At 40.7% G+C, this 20459-nt stretch overlaps 1 protein-coding gene across 2 annotated transcripts in view; it reads left to right on the top strand.

The window, feature by feature from the left end:
- The window catches only part of CTIF (cap binding complex dependent translation initiation factor), a 155401-nt gene that overhangs the window by 84729 nt on the left and 50213 nt on the right, over positions 1–20459 (top strand). For both annotated transcript variants that reach the window (XM_026714850.2, XM_087927526.1), the window contains exons 7-8: positions 5526–5602; positions 17709–18147. In XM_026714850.2, the coding sequence (XP_026570635.1) occupies positions 5526–5602; positions 17709–18147 (516 nt within the window). The remainder of the gene's footprint in view (positions 1–5525; positions 5603–17708; positions 18148–20459) is intronic.

Here is a 20459-nt window from a genome sequence, read left to right as displayed (position 1 = left end):
TCAGGGGGTTGGGGGAGGGGGGAAAGTGGCCTGAGAGCAGTGCTGAACCAACCTTAGGATTGAAGCTTGTATTTTTCAGTGCAGATACAGGCAGCAGATTGCAGAAAGGTGGATCTCTGAGTGAATCTGTGATTCTGTGAGCAACTCAATCTGCCTGTCTGCTTTGCCTGATTTTGGGTAAAAGTTGCTCTTTTTTTTTAAATAAAAAATCCAATCTTTACATATATACTTACAATATTTACATACAAGCCACGCCTAGCCAGTCACATAACCACCAAGCCACACCCACAAATTAGGCCATGCCCACAGAACCGGTTGTTAAGAAATTTGAATCCCACCCCTGGCCGTGCCCCCCAGGCATGCATGGCGGAGCTGAGCTGGGGTGACAGCTTGCTGATTGCCCACAGAGGGGGCTCTGCGTGCCACCTCCGTTACGCATGCCATAGGTTTGCCATCATGGGTCTGGATGCTGGTGGCAACGTGATTGAGGCCGTGCTGATTTTTAAAGGGCATCACATCTTTTTTTCACCACACATACCTTGTGGGCACCTTCAGGCGGGTGACAGAGAGCTGAGCAAACCCAGAGCAGATTATCCTTGGAACAGCAGTGGGATCCTTCCTGTTCCACTACCGGTTCATTGATCATGCACTCATGCACCTAATGCGCCCGCGCTGCTTTCCCCACATCAGCTGAGGCCTGCAGTACCAATCAGCTGAGAGGATAAAGAAGAGAAAAGTGCCAGGGCCAGTGGGAGTGCCGATCCTGCACTTTTTTCCCTCCTCTCAGCTGATCCTGAGCAGGGGCCACTGGTGGTCCACAAGAAAATTTTGGCGGTCCGTAGAGAAATGTCATCCCCAAAGCACCTCCCAAAGCAATTAATCCAGGCTGCACAGGAACACAAGGCTTGCATCACTTGCATTGCGAACAACACAAGGTAGTGAGGGGAGGGAGGAAAAGGCGGAGGAGGGAACTTGCCCCACTCACCCCACGCATCTTACCTGGTCATCAGGCTGCTCCTTTCCGCTTCTTCCTTCTTCTGCTTTTGGCTGCACGCAAGGAAAGCAGCAAAAAGTCTTTCTTTCTCTCCCCCAAACTCCACCAGAAATGAGTCTTTGGGACCCTGCAAGGCCTTCTGCTCCAAGAGGCTGCGCCGGCACGACAAGTCTCACAAAGAGTCATTTCTGGCGGTGTTTAGAGAGGAGAAAGAAAGACTTCTGCTGTTTTCCTTGCATGAAGCCAAAAGTCTCCCACCCTCTCTCCCTGCTAACGGAGCTGGAGATGGTATCCTGCGATCCCAAATAAAGAATGATCGTTCAGTAGAAAAATGGGGTGGGTGATTTTCCTGCAGACTTTTGGGGGGATTTTCCCAGGGTCTCTGGCCCGCGGGATTTAAAATTATGAGTTTGGTGGTCCCTGAGGTCCAAAAGGTTGGCGACTCCTGATCCTCAGGATTTTTTTTTTTTTTTTTACTATCAGTTCAGTTGAACCGGTCCAAAGCGGTAGCATACCACCACTGCCTTGGAAGTGTTACTTTGCATCTGACATGTTTCTTTTTGTCGCTTGCCAAAAAAGGAGACACTTTTGAAAGTCATTTAGTTGTTCTGAATCCCGGTCCTTAAAATTAGAAGGAGGTAATATATATATACAGGTAATACCGCAAACATCTAAAAATCTCTTCCTCCCTGCAAGTTTCCTTCTGTATCTTTTTTTTTTTTTTAATTCACTTTATTTAAAGGAAGAATTTAAAGGCACTGATGATGTTACCTAGTTTGGGTAATGGAACATCTGCAATAAAACAAGCAAGCTGAAAGAACACCAAGGACTCCTCACTTCAACCCTGAGCTACACATATTCTCCTTCATTGGAATTCAAAGGGCCCTGGCACAGAGAAAAACAAAGGACTGCCCTGTATCGTCTGTTCTGAAATATTTTAAAATAAATTCACATGGCTACGTGCATTTTTCTCGAACATACAATGGGAACTGTTCTTAATGCACAAGAGGGGAGGTGGCGTGAAAGAAGAAAAGAACAGAATATCCAAAACAGAATACAGTGGATGATAAAAAGAACGTCAAAATAAGGAATCGTCAGAAGTGCAGAATTTAAAACATCCGTATTCAGTTTTCTTATTCAGAAAAGGATTTTTAATAGATAAAGGTAGTCCATAAGAAAATTATAAGAGAAACAGGGAAATGAATTGTGCCAGATAGTTGCAGAATGAGTGCCTCTTTAAAGATGCCAGGCTCTGGGTAGCGTGAATAAAATACTTCTACTGCTTGCAAACGAGAGTTTTGTGGTTCTAGGAAAATGAATAACACTCTGCAATTATTAGGGACCCTCTTCTTCCAAGAAGTGGGGTGTTCTTTAAGCCAGCAGTCCCCAACCTTTCTGGCTCCAGCGGCTGACTTTGGAAGAAAAATTGTCTTCCATGGACCAGCAGGGGTAATGGTTCCATATATACAGCTTAGATTCTGCACATGCTCAGATGAAGCTGAGCTCCTCACCCACTGCTTACACAACCTACCGTAGTTCCCAACAGGCTGCGGATCAGTACCGGTCTGGAACTGGCAGTTCGGGCCCCCTGTTTTGAACAATAGTAATGAAACGCTAAATCTTCTTGCAGACATTTCATTACCAAATGAGGTAACATCATCAGTGCTAGTAAAGGAATGTTCTCATTTTATATACTAGTGTCTTGCCCTGCCAGTGTTGGTGAGATTGGTCTTCCTTGATTAGGCTGTCTTTATGGTTAGCTTGTTTGTCTCAGTTAGTAATTTCTTGACTGGGGTATTATTTGCTTGATTGTTGGCCTAGTGTTATCTTGACTTTAATTTCTGCTCATCTGGATGTTGATTGATGGCGATGAGGTATTTTGGTTTTTTTGTTTCCTTTTAGATTTTTTGATTGTCTCTTTAAAATTGGTATGTAGATGTTGTTTATCTCTACGTGCCTATTGATGGCCAGTTTGTCCGCGTGCACCAGACAAATCAGCCATGTAAACCAAGACAAACATACCATCATATCTTTTCTCTGGGTTCAGATGGTGCCAGGCAGACAAAAAGAATTCCAACATTGTGGAATGTCTGCTGCAGGAGTGGAGAATTCATAAGAAATTCCTCCAATTACCATCCCTGATCATTGGCTAGGAATACTGGCTAGGAAGGTGGACCTGAGCTTTCCCTTTTTCTGACTTCAAGGGTTGAATTGGGTTGTAAACTAAATCCGTATTCAGTGGTTTGATGGATCTGATGAGACAACCCGTTCTAAAAGGAGAGGAGATAAGATAATTTAATGTGCTTTTCTTATTAGATGGGGAGAAACGTGGAATGTGGAAATGTGGAATGTAAGAAAAGTTATGAGACAGGAGGCAGGTTCTGGAAAAGTAGGATGAGAACCGGAGAGGTTGACTCTGGTGCTCAAACCATTTCAGTTTGGATAACCGTGGTTTATTCTTCATGAAGAGTACTCTGGAGTTGGTATCTTTATTTAACAGAATAAGTTGGAAGGGACCTTGGAGGTCTTCTAGTCCAACCCTTTGCTTAATCAGGAAACCCTATACCCATGATGGCGAACCTATGGCATGTGTGCCACAGGTGGCACGCAGAGCCATTTGTGCGAGCACATGAGCCCCAGCCAAACTTACCTGCACTGCGCATGTGCATGCCTCCCAGCTGATTTTTGGCCCGTTTGAAGCTGTTTTTGCCCTCCTGGGGGCTCAAGGGAAGCCTCTGCAGCCTCGGGAGGCCGAAAAACGAGCCTTCCGGGAATACCAGAAGTGCCGAAATAGGCCCATTTTCAGTCTCCCGAGGCTGCAGAGGCTTCCCTCAAGCCTCCAGAAGGACAAAACGGCCTCAAACGGGCCAAAAATCAGCTGGGAGGCGCGCGCATGCGCAGTGCAGGTAAGGGGGCTGGGGGTGTTGCACGCGCATGCACAGGGGGGGAGGGGCACATTGCATTGTGGGTGCTGGCACACGCACGCTTTCAGCACATCACAACAAAAAGGTTCGCCATCACTGCCCTACGACCATTTCAGACAAACGGTTGTCCAATCTCTTCTTATGAGTGAACCAATATAGAAAGCTGTTCTAAGGGGCTCCTGACTTGTAGGCATCTTAGCATCTTACAAATTGTCATTTGTATTAATTGCACGCAAACTTCTACTGCAGGAATGGCCCTTCAAATGCTATTTGAGAGGCTTTTAAGATTAAGTCATGGTGCCACCGTTGTATGAATGATGCTCATGAATGTTTTTCCTTCTACTCTCCTTTTAAATGTCCAAATTTCACATTTGTTTTATATTGAATGCTTTGATTTATCATAAGTTGCTTCCTTGCCTTTTTATCCACCTGACTTTCTCTTTTATTCCAATTATGTGCCTCTTGCTAAGATGTTTTACCCTGGAATGCAGCATAGAAAATATATTAAGTAAATAAGTTAGTGGAATTTGATAGGGGTTCAGTTATGCTCAGTCTGGTACCTTTTCTTTATGTATACTGAAAGTATTTACACCAAGACAAATTCCTTGTGTGTCCAATCACACTTGGCCAATAAAGTACTCCTATTCTATTCTATTCTATTCTATTCTATTCTATTCTATTCTATTCTATTCTATTCTATTCTATTCTATTCTATTCTATTCCATTCCATTCCATTCCATTCCATTCCAAAAATAGCTCAAGTAACAATGAAATTGCCTCTAAGGCAAGTCAGAACTTTATTATGCTGATAAAAAGGCAGTTGAAAAACAACAACCAGTTGTGACCCTACTTTTTGTTCTCAAAATGACTGTTCAGATACTCCTGCATTTATCAGACTGTAAAAAGTGGTCTTTACTTTCAGATATGCAAGATTCTGTTAATTAGCCTTGCAATAAAGTAGAATTAGCTCATTTGGTTGTCTTTCCTGTCTGGTCTACCTGGGAAAGGTGACACCTGGTGATACTGTACACAGATAGAAAGCATTTTCCTATTACAATAATTTTGAACGAATGTCAGAATTTGACAAGTCTAGTTCAACTATCCACAATCTGGGTTCCTATGGACTTCAATTCCCAGAATACTTTACGATGGTCATGGATGCATGATGTGTGATGGTCTTAAAGCTTTGAAGCAATAACTTTTTTCACACTATGTTGCAATGTTGAAGCTTGTTTGTATGAATAATATTCGATTCTACCCTTAATCATCATAAGCTTACTTCACTCTAGCACAAGGGTCTTCAAACTTGGCAAGTTTAAGGCTTGTGGACTTCGACTCCCAGAATTCCTGAGCTAACCTGACTGGTGGAGGAATTCTGGGAGTTGAAGTCCACAAGTCTCAAAGCTGTCAAGTTTTAAGACCTCTGCTCTAGCAACTCTTAGGAAAAATTAAAATGAGCGGCTTGTCTGAACCAGCGTTTCAAGAGGTTAGGAAGGCCAGAAAGGCCAGGGAGAGTAACATTCGGCCCCTGGCCATAATCATGAGTATTTTCTGGTCCTTCTTATTGAACTTATAACCACCTTTCTTTTTTCCCTGTTTTATGCCAGGGTTGTCACCCATTGCCACACGAAGCAGAAATTGCACACACCAAAAAACTATTCAGGAGGAGGAGGAACGACCGGAGGTAAGGGGAAAAGACTTTGCCTTCTGAATTTCTGTCATTAATTCCCCCTTCCCCCAAACCGGTTCTTCTTATTGTCCGCATCAGAAATGAAGCAGAGATGGAAACGCCAACGCCAGTCTGAAGTTCTGCAGGATCCATCGTATTATTAGCTACAAAGCAAACATTGCTTCCAGTGATGAACCAGGATAGGCAGTGAATCAGAGCCTGTGAAGTTGCTCTCCTCGCTTCGAAATTCTTTTCTACTCGATATATGCGTCATGGTGAAGGCATCTTCAGGGCGCCAGGTTGTGAGGTGCCTGTGGCAGATGCCTCACGATTCCCGCACAGCAGGGATGAGTGGTGGCCCTGTTGTCCTCGAGAAAGGAGTACGTGGAAAATAGCCGTAGCACTTAGACTTATATACCGCTTCACAGCGCTTTACGGCCCTGTCTAAGTGGTTTATAGAGTCAGCCTCTTGCCCCCAACCATCATTTTACCCACCTCAGAAGGATGGAAGGCTGAGTCAGCCTTGAGCCTGGTGGGATTTGAACTGCCAAATTGCAGGCAGCCGGTAGTCAGCAGGAGTGGCCTTCAGTACAGCATTCTTAATCATTGCACCACTGAGGCTTTCCAAAGAGAGCTGAGTCCTCTTCTTAAGTGCTATGTCCACAAGTCCTTAGATGGGTCCTTCCCCAATCTTAAAGCAAGCGGTTTACTTAGAAACCGAGAGGTGTGAAACATCAGATCCACACACGAGAAGGTCCAATTCAATGTATTTATTGCTAAATAGCCTGTGCACAGGAATCTTCTTAACTGAAGGTTAGCACTTGCTTGGGTTTAAATAAGGGTCAACGGAATTCAAGGGAGTCCCTTTGTGGCTATGTAGGGATTCTGGGCTGAGCCCTCTTTTAACTCCACCCTAGAGTTCTGCTGCTGCTCCTCCTACAGAGAGGAGATTCTGAATAGCATCAGTAAAGTCCTTGTAAGACTTTTTCCAACCAACAGTTGGTCTTTGAGAGCATCCCGGGATGCACCTTCCCCAAAATGAGAAAGATCAGGAGAAAAATAGGTACAGGTAATCCTCTATTTACAACCATTCAGAGTTACAACAGCAGTAAGAAAAAATAAAAGTGACTTGTGACTGGTCCTCGATTCCCACAGCCATGTGATCAGAATTTGGGCACTTGGCAACCAGCATGTATTTATACATCCTGGGTTGCATGATCGCCATTTGCGACTTTCCCAGGTGGTTTCATTGGGGAAAGCCAGACTCATTGAATAACGGCAGTGATTCGCTTAATGTCCATAGCAAAAAAAGGTTGCAAAATTGGGCGTCTGACTAACTTAACAGCTACCTTGCTTAATAAAGTAAATGTTGGTCCCAATTTTAGTCTTAAGTCAAGGACTACCTGTAGTGATTTTGGCCAAGGCTTATAGGTTGTACCTCAGGTTGTAAAAGATTACAAGAAGCCCTCAGGCCTCAGGTTATATAGGCCTGCAGTAGAGGAAGAATGGAGTACAGGTAGTCCTCGACTTATGACTATAATTGAGCCCAACATTTCCATCGCTAAGCAAGACAGCTGTAAAATGAATTTTGCCCCATTCTTACCACAGTCGCTAAGTGAATCACTGCAGTTGTTAAGTGAATCTGGCTTCCCCCATTGACTTTGCTTGCCCAAAGGTCATAAAAGGTGATCAGATGACCCTGGGATCCTCATAAATACAGGTCAAACACCCGAATTTTGATCACATGACCATGGGAATGCTGCAATGGTCGTAAGTGTGAAAAATAACCATTAGTCCCCTTTTTCAGTGCCATTGTAATTTCGAAGAGTCACTAAACGAATGGTTTTAAGTCAAGGACTACCTGTATAAGCTCAGCTCCCTCATTCCTTATCTCCTCAGCCTGCAAGAGATATTTGGTCAAAATTCACTGGTTAAGTAACAGGAGACAAGTCCTTTTTAGTTGAGTGACTTTTCTACAGGTGATTTGACGTGGTGTTTAAATAACCAAAATCAAAATGTTTTTGTTGTTAATGTTTTTAATTGACTTAAGATCTGGAGGAAATGACACCTTGCTTTCCATCCGAAGCTTAAAATAGCTGTTGGCAAATGTGCTTTTGTTTGTTACGTTTCCGCAAAAAAAAGCATTTTCTGAGCTCCTTCCTGGTGAACCGTTTTTCTTCGTTTCCACCTTTGATAACAGGCTTGGCTGAGGTTTTTGAAGGAGAAAAAGAAGCTGGATAAGATTTTTCCCTCCCCTTCTTAATAGTTTACTCAGCCAGGCTTTATTTACGTACTTTTGTTAGGCTTCGATTCTGCCTTTATTTGTACAATCCAGAATGGTGTATGCAATGGTCGCCCCTCCTATTTTTCTCACAACAAAAAGGCCGTGAGGTGGGTTTGGCTGAGGGAGAATGACTGGCCCAAAGTCACCCTGTCATCTTGCAGGCCTCAGGGGGAAACTAGAATTTACCATCGCCCGGTCTCTAGCTCAGCACCTTCACATATTGCACCAACCTGGCTGGCTCATTACTCCATCCTATTCTTCCTCCTTTAAAACGGGAAGAAAACACCTAGAAGGAATGAAGGGAGGGAAAAAGGAACAACTGATAACATAGCGGGAAGGGGAAATTTTTATAATTTATTTAAATATTAATACCGTGAGATGTAAAAAAAATACAGAAGAAAATAGTAGGAAAGAAGGAAAAGGGAAGGGAAAAGTGTAGAAAAAGAGGGGTAAAGGAAGAAAATGTTCCAGCTCCCTTTGGTGCAGATACATACATACATACACGTATGTGTGTGTGTTTGTGTATATGTGTGTGTGTGTGAGAAATACCACTCACGCACCATCACAAAATATCCAGAACCATAAAGCCTACAAATTTGAAATTTGGCAGTATGTTCCTCTTGGCTTCTAGGTGCTCACTAAGAAAGGATTTTTCAAAATGACCATCAGAGCGTTAGTATTTCCTGTATTATTATTATTATTAATACGCTCTGATGCTAAGGAGTTCTACTCCCCCTCCCCACCTGAAAAGAAATCTCTTCCAAATGCAAAACACAAGCAGAGGGGAGGAGTTTCAATTTTAGTTTCACAGCACCAAGCAACTCTTAAGTACAGAACAATTGAACTAAGCCATGCCCAGGCTCCTTGCTGTCTCCTTGCTCATACAGCAAATACTGTTTCAGTTTTCACGTTTCAGTTTCCAAACAGCCCTCAACTCTCACACACATGTTGGTAGGCAGAGGCAGAATTATTTTCCTCCCCAAAAGCTAAGCCCGACCGCATAGTTTTTTTTGCGAAGCACGAATATCAAGCTAGTATTTCAGATAATGACTATCTAGTCGCTTCTTAAAATCTTCCAGCGATGGAGAGCCCACGATTTCTGAAGCCAAGCTGTTCCACTTGTTAATTGTCCTCACCGTTAAGAAGTTTCCAAACATAGTTTCTTGTCCTGTCTTCTGGTGTCTCGGAGAATAATTTGACCCCCTCTTCTTTGTGGCTTATTGTAATATCATCATGTCATCCCTAATTCTTCTTTTCTTTAGACTAGCCAAGTCTTAGATACTCAGATATCACTGTGTAGTGCTACATCTATAAGACAAGCTTGTGCTTTCCTCAAGTACAGGTACTCCTCGACTTACAACCGTTCATTTAGTGACCATTCCAAGTTACAACGGCAAAGCGACTTATGAAAGCGTTTTTCATACTTACAACCATTGCAGCATCCCTATAATCATGTGGTCGTAATTCATACGCTTGGCAACTGGTTCATACTTATGATGATTGCCATGTCTCAGGATCATGGTGATCCCCTTTTGCAACAGTAAGCAGTAACTGTGAGAGAGATCTTGCAGTTTGGGGACAACCAGCTAAACATGAGCCAGCACTTAACAAATGCCTCACTTAGGAACATAAATTTTGGGTTGTAGGACAAGGACTACCTGTGCTGTAATGTTGGGCAAACTGAGTTCTAGGCGTAGATCTGTCTGAATTCAGAAATACCATAATATTTTTCCACAGCCAGTCTGAAGCATTTTGTCAACATTATGAACATACATCTATAAACCAGGTTATGACATATACTGGGTCATGTATGAGTTTTGGCGTGTCATTTTAACCACACAGGCATGTCTTATAATGCAGATTTAGGTAATGAACACTCTCAGTTTTTTATTTGTGTGGTCTACATGTGCTCTGGTTTCACTTTTTACTTTTAAAATGTTTCTTTGTGATTTGTTGCTAGTACTTTTTGTACAGCAAATGTTAAGCCTCCTGTTTCCTTCCTGATGGCTCCAACTTTAAATCATTGCCGAATTTAGATACTGTTCACCTTGCCTTCAATAGCTTTCAATCGTAGACCATGCAGAGGTCAATAATTTCAATTTTGTGGAGGGGGGGTCACTTTTGTAGCTTTGCGGTTTTGTTTGTCACCTTTGATTCTGTCACATTCAAAATGTTTTCTGGGGAGACCCTTATTAGCATCCTCTGTTTGTTTACCTTTATATATAGGTAGTCCTCGACTTATAACCAGTGGTGGGATTCATCCAGTTCAGGAGAACAGATTGTTAACTTTCTGAGCAGTTTGGTGACCTGGTTGTTGGAAGAAATCATTAGGGCAGAGAACTGGTTGTTAAATTATTTGAATCCCACCACTGCTTATAACCATTCATTAAGGGACCAAAATTACAACAGCCATGAAAAAAGTGACTTACAACCAGTTTTTGCATCGACAACTGTTGCAGTGTCCCTGCTGTCTTAACTTATAACTTATAACTTCCCTCCATTGTCAAGGCTTTGTACCAATCCATAGTTTGAATCCACTATTCAACTTTTTCTTTTTGTAATTGCTAGCGTTGCACATTTGATCAGTTTAAATTCCATTTTTCCCATGCTTTTGCACATAGTTTCCTATTATTCATACAGAGCTAATGTGAAACATTTGTCCTTGATTGGGTAATTAATAATAATAATTCTGTTTTATCAATCAATTATTGGACGCAGACGTTTGAAATTCCCTTTTTCCTATAGTCTTGTATTTTTCAAACTTGGCGCATTTAAAATGTGTAGACTTTGATTCCCAGAATTCCCCAAAAACTTAGACTGTCTATTATTGACCTCACCCCTTTCCTAAGAGGCCTGTAGGGGGCGTGCATAAGCTCACTAACGTGCCTACCATCCCTGTCCTATTGTTTCTTTTATTTTTTTTTATTTTTCTTATATGTATCTATGTATTCATAACTATCTTGTAAGCAGTTGGCAAAAATAAATAAATAAGAAATAAATCTTATCCGGTTTAAATCCCAAAGCCTGTTCCATCCCATTTCAGTTGTCTGTCATCTGTTAAGAGATACACCCCAAAACAATTGACTCTGCCTCTGAAGATGCCAGCCCCAGCTGCTGGCAAAACGTCAGAACAAAAGAAAACCAGACCACAGCCATTCAACCCAAAAGCTCTTTGCTGCTTTCGTTGTGCGTTTTGTTTTCTTTTTCATGATCAAAATGGTAGCCTGTTTTGAGCCAACCATCTCTTCAACTTTGCAACAGTTAATCAAAAAGATTTGTAAACAGGAGGATCAAATGAATAGATATTCAAGCTAAAATCCATGAAGTTTATTTTTTTTCCTACGGTCCTAATTTTGTTCTTCTACCATTTCTCCTATTGCTATTATGTTTACTTTTCCTCAGAGAGAGAGATAGAGAGATAGATAGATAGATAGATAGATAGATAGATAGATAGATAGATAGATAGATAGATAATCTTTCTATATAGATCCATGTGGGAATATAATTTTGCTTTTTGGAAGGTTACCCCCTTTTTTTTTTTCAAAATTCCAATATTTCTTCCTTATTTTTCGGAGCCCACTTGATTGTATGTTTTCAATTAAGCTTTCTGGAAAAACAAGCGTTCCTTTGTTTGAATGTACCTATTGTTTTTGGAATTGTTTAGCTCTACTTTCATATTGTTCCATTTTGTTAGAAGTGGCCGGTATTCTTTATTTTAATTCTTCCATGACTTCTGCAATTATTTTGCTGTCAGGATTGTCTGGCTTTTTTGCATTTGCATTTATTTTCTCATTTTTCCCATTTTTGGTTGCTCTACATTTTATACATTGCGAATATTTTTTCAAATTGGTTTATTTCATTTTCCAATTTAATTTTCTAGGTTGGCTTCTGATTTTTAGTTCGGTGGCTTGCTTTTAATTTATAACCCAGTTCTCTTTGCTGTTATTTTAGTGAGGCCGTTCATGAGCTGACTCATCCCTTTGATCATTTATGTCATAATTGAGCGGACTGCCCTATTTGCACTATACAAAACTTTTAAAAAATGTTTCTTTTGAATAGATATCAAAGAAGGTAATCTTTTTTTCTTACCGTTTCTTTCATGCATTCCAAAGCTTTTTTCCTCTAAGTAGCTTTTAATATTCAGACAGCTGTGGTTCTGTTTTATAATTATGGATTGGTGGTTCAGAATTTCCACTGGCTGCTTTCAAATGAATGTTTGCATTGACCTTTTTTTTCAAAAAAAAATTCAGTTTCAAAACTTTTTAAATGTTTTTAATTGATTTTTCCAATGTATAGATAGTCCTCGACTTAGTACAACAATTGAGCCCAAAATTTCTGTTGTTAAGTGAGGCATTTGTTAAGCAAGTTTTGCCCCATTTTACGTCCTTTCTTGCATCAGTTGTTAAGTGAATCACTGCAGTTATTAAGTGAATCTGGCTTCCCCATTTACTTTGCTGGTCAGAAGGTCTCAAAAGGGGATCATGTGACCTTGGGAGTCAGCAATGATCCATAAATATGAACCAGTTGCAAAGCATCTGAATTTTGATCATATGATTTATGGGGATGCAGTAAAGGTTGTACTTGTGAAAAACAGTCATAAGTCATTTTTTTCAGTGTCATTGCAACTTTGAATGGTCGCTAACGAACTGTTGTAAGTTGAGGACTACCTGTATTAACTCTGGTGTCTATAAAAGTCTTTTTCCGAGCATGAAATTGATTGACAATTCATTGACAATGAATGATGGACTAGCTTGGAAAGGGACTAAGCTTTATGTACCCACAACCCTAAGACTACTGGTACTAAAGCGTAGCCATGACTTCTGACTGGGAGGCCACTTCGGATTCCTAAAAACCCTACATTTACTGAGAAGACAGTTCTGTTGGCCAAAAATGAAACCTGATGTCAAGGACTATGTAAAAAGCTGCTCAATTTGTGCCACAATGAAACACAGAACTGGAAAAAAACCCTGGCCTCCTGCAACAAGTTGCTTGAACCAACCCAACCTTGGGAAGAGATTGCAATGGACTTTATTGTTGAATTACCTAGGAGTGAAGGGAATACGATCATTTGGACTATAATTGACTTATTCTAGCCCTCAAGTTGCTCAATAATATTTGATTCCAGACAATTTATTTGCTAAATCTCATAACTTTCTTTTTCTGGAAACCCTAAGCTGATGGATTTGACTTTTATAATTTTACAGTTTCTTGATTTTTTTTTAAAAAACGGCCAAGTTTTGGGGTGATTTTCTTCCAGTTGCTCGTCAGGTTGCCCAGCAGAGAGAACTGGACCCTGTAACCCATTCTCCACGATTTCAACCAGTGGTGTACTAGGAACACCCAGATCGTTTTTGCTAATATTCCTGCCAAACCACGTTTCCCCTTCTGTACTTGTTCCTTTTATTTTTCTTACCCAAATACAGAACTTACATTCCTTCTTGTTAAACATCACCCTACCTTTCAGGCCCCAGAGTTCAGGTTGCAAACATGATCGTATAACTGCAGGACGTTGCAATTGGTCATACATGTGAGACACTTTTCTCACATTTTCAGTTTCTGGGTGTTAGCATAAAAGAGGACCTGACCTGGGGTGTTCACATTGCAGCACTGGTCAAAAGGGCCCAGCAGAGATTATACTACCTGAGACTTCTTAGGAAACAATAACTGAATGAAAAAACTGCTGGTGATCTTCTACTGCTGCACCATAGAGAGTATCTTAACTCACTGTACCTCTGTATGGTTTGCCAATTGCACAGGGGCAGATAGGAAAGCACTCCAGAGGGTTAATGTCATTGCCCAGAGGATCATGAGTTGCCCTCTCCCGTCTTTGGAAGAGCTTTATAGCTCCCACTGCCTTAAGGAAGTTCAAAACATACTCAAAGATCCATCTCATCCTGGGCATCTTTTTTTGAACTATTATCATCTGGCACAGAATAATAAAAACAAGGACAAATAGGCTGAAAAACAGCTTCTATCCCATAGTGCAGTGTTGGTGCGGTGTCAGGGTTTTTCAATTCAATGTGTTGAGTGTGAAGGATGTGTGTTTGTGTTTATTTTCATGGTCATGATGTGCACTGAAGATGGTGTTTGACTTCATCGTAGGAGGTGCAGTGACAATAAACTAAACTAAACTAAATAAACTAAACTAATCTTGCCAAGAGTCTGATCTGCCTAGATTTTTTTCAATCTCCTTTATCTCTTTTAAGCTTAAGTTAATCCATCCTTCTTGTTTTACAGGTAGTCCTTGACTTATGATTGTTTAAGTTCAGAGTTACAGCAACCTCGAAAAAAGGAACTCACCACCTGTACTAACACGATTGTCTCTCTCACACACATATAAGAACATGATTGCAATTCAGGTGTATGGCAGTCATCTCATATTTATGACCAATTGCAGTATCTTCTGGTCACATGAATACGTTTGCAACCTTTTTTGTCTATTTCTAGCACACACACAAAACGCCCATTTGGGAAGCTGCATTCACTTAACGACTGCCATAAAAATGGAATAAAAACAGTTCTGGTTTGATTTATGAGTACAGCAAGTTACGATGGAAATTCTGGTCCCAGTTATGGTTGTAAATCAAGGATGACCTGTATATCATCCACAGAGCAGATAATCATCTACTCAACCCCTTCATCAAAGTTACTAATAAAAAGGTTGAACACAAAGCTCTCTGACCTTCCGCCCAAATATCATTCACCAATTTGCTATGATTAATACTCTCAGTTTGGACAGTCAGCCAATGATGAATCCATCCAACAGTATCATTTAGCCTTATTTTATCATTTTAGTAATGAGGATGTCCTCAGAAACTTTGCCAAATGCTTTTCATCTTTTTACAGTTACATTATTTAGCTAGATCTGAGCCAGCCCTTCTCAGTCTGGTGACTTATGTGAGATAATACTATAAAAAGCAGGGTTGCTTTTTAAAAACTTTTGAGTTCGCACACTGCATTTATGACCTCTCCAGTAGTGAATTATAAGAATCTTGTATGAATTTATATGAAAGGCACCAGATTAGAAATGGTTGGATTAAAGTATAAGGTAAATGAATTAGAATTCTAGAATTAGAATTCTTTTTTATTATAGAATTTATAGAATAGAATAGAATAGAATAGAATAGAATAGAATAGAATAGAATAGAATAGAATAGAATAGAATAGAATAGAATTCTTTTTATTGGCCAAGTGTGATTGGGCACACAAGGAATTTGTCTTGGTGCAAATGCTCTCAGTGTACATAAAAGAAAAGATACATTCGTCAATAGTCAAGAATCATAAGGTACCACACTTAATAAAAGTCATAGGGTACAATAAGCAATCAAATCATACTAGGAAACAGTCAATAAAAATCATAAGGATACAAGCGACAAAGTTACAGTCATACAGTCACAAGTGGGAGGGGATGTGTGATAAGGAGTGATGACAAGATTAACAATAATAGTAGTGCAGACTTTGTAAATAGTTGGACAGTGTTGAGATAATTATTTGTTTAGCAGAGTGATGGCGTTTAGGAAAAAACTGTCCTTGTGTCTAGTTGTTCTGGTGTGCAGTGCTCTGTGAATTAGAGCAGCCAATGTAGGCATCTTTGCTACACGGCAAAACCTCCATCAGTGTTTGCAACTAATCATCCATTGTTGGAATTTAGGTATCTTTCCATAGTTGTTACTCCCATAGTTGATAGGTTGTGTACAGCAATTTCTGGTCTTGTAGAGTTGATTCTGCTCTGAGTTCAACAAGGATCCTTAGTTTGTTCCAGGAAGAAGAAAGATGAAGCAATCCAATTTCAGGACCCCATGCCAATCCCAAACGTTGTTCTTTTCACTTGTGGGAAATATTGGATTTTTCCACCTGAAAATGCGGTGGAAAATGCGTCAGACCTACATAGCAATCCGGTTACACTATCAGCCTGCTTCCAGAGAACTGGAGTGGAGAATGACTGAAAGCAGTTTTTTTTTTTTAATGTGAGCCACTAATCTTGTTACGCTGCCCACAAAGTTATTATAACTCTATAGCCAACATAATGTGCAGAAATACATCTGGATCTAGTTCTGTCAAGAGTTCTCTTCCCAGGAATTGGCCAAGGTGCTTGTATGTCATGGAACATTCATACTCTCCTGACAAGGTTCAGTGACAACATGTTGTGAATCATTCATTCAGCAACCGAAAGGGAAGTGTGAAGTCAGTTTTTCTGAATTAAAAAATAAATAAAAATACAGAAACTCCGAGCGTGGTTACAGAGATGAGAGCTGGCTTTCACCATGATTCAGAATGACCAACCCCATCCTTGGCTGCGCATCTTTAGTTATAGATACATGTGGAAGAACTAATAGCATGGAGTTCATTGGCAGCCCTTGGCTGATGTTCCCAAGCATGATGTGCCCTTTGCAAAACCCACAGATCGGAAGTCACTGTATGCCAGGGAAAATCGGGGTTAGTTTATCCTTCCTGAGAGCCCCCAGGGGAGTTCTCTGTCTGATGCCTGAACAGTCCTAGTTTGTTGACTCAAAGGCCAGGCTATGAAGTATTTTGGGGAAATAAAATAAAAGGTAGAGCAATAACTCATTGCCCTAGGTCAAATATTCAAGAAAGGGAAGCAAGGAAGGGAAGGAAGGAAGGAAGGAGAGTGGTGGAGTAATTTAAATTTAAATTAAAGAGGTCCAGGTTAGGGGCTCTGACTGTGATTGTGTGTTTAGTTATCTGATCTTGAAGAAGTTGATGGGTCTGTTTATAAACCTTCCACTGAATGTCCAGAATGAGCCCGAATGAACCAGTCAGGGGACAAGAAAAGGAGTAATGAAGGTATTTTCTATGCATTTTTTTTTAAAGGGATAAATTCTGTATTTATCTGATTGTGATTCTGCCCTTTGAATTTGCTGCTTGATATTTGCAATCTCCTTTTTTTAAAACCTTTTATAGTTTGGACTGTCAGTTGCATGGAAAACCAGTGATCAGAATTTACAATATTTCAGAAGTTTTTGTTTGCTTGTCCGTTTGGTTTGTTTTATATTTCACTATGCAATTTTATTCATGTTTACCAGGAAGTCAGTCAAACAGGACTTAATTCCAGATAAAAGCAATACAATGACCATAATTCTGATCCAGCATGACCAATGAGAAAGTTGTGGACTCCGTAGTCCAAAATATTTGGAATGTGCCAAGTTAACTACTGTTTAAATCTACCTGATATTTGTTGGTACCACATTTAAGGGATGTCTGAACGTGTACAGACAGACCACCCAATGGTGCTTTTTTTCAAGAGGCCACTGGACTTTCTGTTTTTTTCTTTTGGAAGACGTTTCGCTTCTCATCCAAGAAGCTTCTTCAGTTCTGAGAATAGATTCAACTCTGAGAAGAGCTGAAGAAGCTTCTTGGATAAGAAGCGAAACGACTTCAAAGAAAAACCAGAAAGTCCAGCTAACCTCTTGAAAAAGCCCCTTTGGGCCCAGTGATGGGATTCAAATTTTTTTACTACCAGATCTGTGGGCGTGGCTTGGTGGGCGTGGCAGGGGAAGGTTACTGCAAAATCCCCATTCCCTCCCCACCCCACTAACCTGCTTTCCAGCTCCGTTCTCCCATGCAGGGCAACCAAAGAAGACCCAGCCAATCAGCTGGGACTCGGGAGGCGGAGAATAGATGGGGGCGGGGCCAGTCAGAGGTGGGATTTGCCGGTTCTCCAAACTACTCAAAATTTCCGCTTCCGGTTCTCCAGAACTGGTCAGAACCTGCTGAATGCCACCCCTTCTTTGGAGACAACCGTAACCTGGATGGTTGAGAAGCTCCACAGACATACAGGCAAACTCCGATACTGACCTTCCTGGTTTGGCTTTGCAGGAAACAAAGGGCCCCTGGGGGAAACAAGCCACAGCAGCACTCAGAAAACCAGCAGGGCACCACCAAGCACAACAAAGAACACCAGAAACCTTCACAAGGAGGCCAAGCGCCACACCCCTCGGGGCGATGTGGCCACCACGGCTACAGCCAGAACCGGCGGTGGCATCACAACCAGAAACACTCTTCCAATGACAAAGAGACACACCGAAACACCAAAGAGACCGAGAATCTAAAAATAGAAGATACTTCTGTCTGCACGGTGCACATCCCTCTGGAGATGCACCGCAACCACGATGCCACTGAGAGGCCGTCGCCACAGTACCTCCAGGATCCCGAAAGCAAACGGAAGGACAGCATCCACGAACGGAAAAACGAGAGACCCAAAGTCAACTTGCTGCAGTCTTCCAAGGACAGGCTACGCCGGAGGCTAAAAGAGAAGGTAACTGCTGTTCCTCAGTCACTTCTTTTTTTTAAAAAAAAATAGAACTTTATTAACATTCAGAAAGAATTAAAATTCACACTAACTACCAAAAACAGGGGAAGGAAAAAATTCAAAAGGAGATAGAGTGAAAAAGTGGGGAGATGGGGAGGAGAAAAGTAGGGAAAGCCGTTCAACTTTTCTCAGTACAAATATATAATATCTAAATTAAGCCTAACGTAACCGATAACTAACTTCAAATTTAGAAACCTCTATAACATTTCTATAGTCTTCGACAAATCCAGTCATCCAATCCTTAATCCAGAAATACCTATCCATCATTATCAAAGCCAGTTTGCTCCAGTGGTTAAGGCACCAGGCTAGAAAGCGGGAGACTGTGAGTTCTAATCCTACCTTAGGCATGAAAGCCATTTGGGTGACTGTGGGCCAATCATTGGGCGGTGATGACTTCCAGTCCTGCCTTAGGTGCAAAAGCTAGGCTGGTGACTTTGGACCAATCACCAGGAGACTCTTAGTTCTATCCCAACTTAGCCATGAAAGCTGGATGGGTGACTGGGCCAATCACCCGGAGAATTTTAAGTTCTAGTCCCGCCTTTAGCCATGAAAACCAGCTGAGTAACTTTGATACAGTCACTCTCAATCCGAATCACCTCACGGTGTTGTTGTGGGGAAAATAGGAAGGAGATATATTCACTGCCTTAAATTATTTATAAAAAATAATAAAGGCAGGATATAAATAAAAACTAATAAACCGGATTGCAAAAATCATCTCTGTTTTAAAAATCAACCTAAGCAAAATCTTAAAGCAAGCATATATAAGTATTCCATTTCCATATCTCTGTTAATTCATTTTCCAATCTATTTTTGTTACTAATTTTTACATTTATTTCATCTGCATGTATTATATTCCCTCATTAATATAGCCCTAAAAAAGAAAGAAAAAAATATATATCCCATATTTCCTCCATTCTATAGATCCATCATAACAGGAGAGAAAACAACACCCAATCTGAAAACACACATCCATCTTGTTTTCCTCACTCACTTCTGGAGCCATCAAAGACATTTGCAAGTTTCTTGTGTCAGGGAGTTGCGCTAACCTCGTTACTGAGGATTTGTGACCATCTTGAATGGACATATGATTTCAAAAAAGGGTAAAAAGGAGAAGAAAGTCAAGAATTTAAGCTCTAAAAAAACAATTAAGAAAGGGAAAAGAAAGGTGAAAAATCGATATAATGATAGAAAGCAATGGAAAAAAGGAATGTAACAGAGAGGGGAGATTAAAAAGTGGGAGATTGAGAGTGGGGGGTGGTAAAAAGGCTAGATTTGATAAGGAAGGAAGAGACAAAGTAAAGGGAATAAACAAGATGTTGTTTGTTTTGTTTATAAGCAACTTTTTTTCAGAGATAAAGGGTAAAATAAAGTTTTAATAGAGATTCTGCAAAGGTACACAAGATTGCATTTTATATTTGTATTTGAAATATGTGTCAATAAAATATTGTAGGGATTGTGTAATTGATGTGTATTTAACTAATTTGTTAGGGAATACTATTTTTAATATTTATAAGAATATTACGTGTTTTTTTTTCTTTAAATGGTATTTAGAATGTACTAAGCAGAATCAGAATAGAAATAATGTTTAATTTTAAGCGTTGAATTTGGGGGGGAAATAGAAAGGTGTCATACTTCAACCAGTTATTACAGGCCTTTAATAAGAGTTTTGATAGGGCTTATAAGGCATCCATTTGCCCTTAAATCCTCCCAAATGGGGAAAAAAATAGGCAAGGAGGGCTGGCACAAGTGAGTGCTTTAAACCTGTACAATAAGTTCAGTTTTCTGGAGTCATCTGTATGCTTCCCTCATATGAAAACTTTTATTTCCACCACAAGCTTCCTCTGTTATCCGTATATAAATCCGGAGGGATGAAATCAATCCATCAGCAGAATTGAGATGTATTTGTTATGTTGTACATTGCTTATTTACTTATTAAACAAACTTATATAGCTGGCCAACTCACACACAGTAGCTCCAGGTGGTGTACAACATTAAAAGTCAACAGTTAACAGATAACAGAGAATCAGAGTTGGAAGGGGCCTTATAGGTCATCTAGTTCAACCCCCCACCCAAGCAGGAGACCCTACACCATTTCTGACAAATGGCAGTCCAATCTCTTCTTGAAAGTCTCAAGTGATGGCGCTCCCACAACTTCCGAGGGCAAGCTGTTCCCGTTGAAAATCCATAGTTTAACTGACCCACTGCCCGCCCCATGACGACAAGAGAATCAAGCCAAACTGCTGGATTGGCTCTAAATG

Source organism: Pseudonaja textilis, chromosome 2 (genome assembly GCF_049901715.1).
Source record: "Pseudonaja textilis isolate UNSWEBS1 chromosome 2, rPseTex1.2, whole genome shotgun sequence".
Classification (NCBI taxonomy): Eukaryota; Metazoa; Chordata; class Lepidosauria; order Squamata; family Elapidae; genus Pseudonaja; species Pseudonaja textilis.
This window is presented reverse-complemented; position numbering and strand designations above follow the sequence as displayed.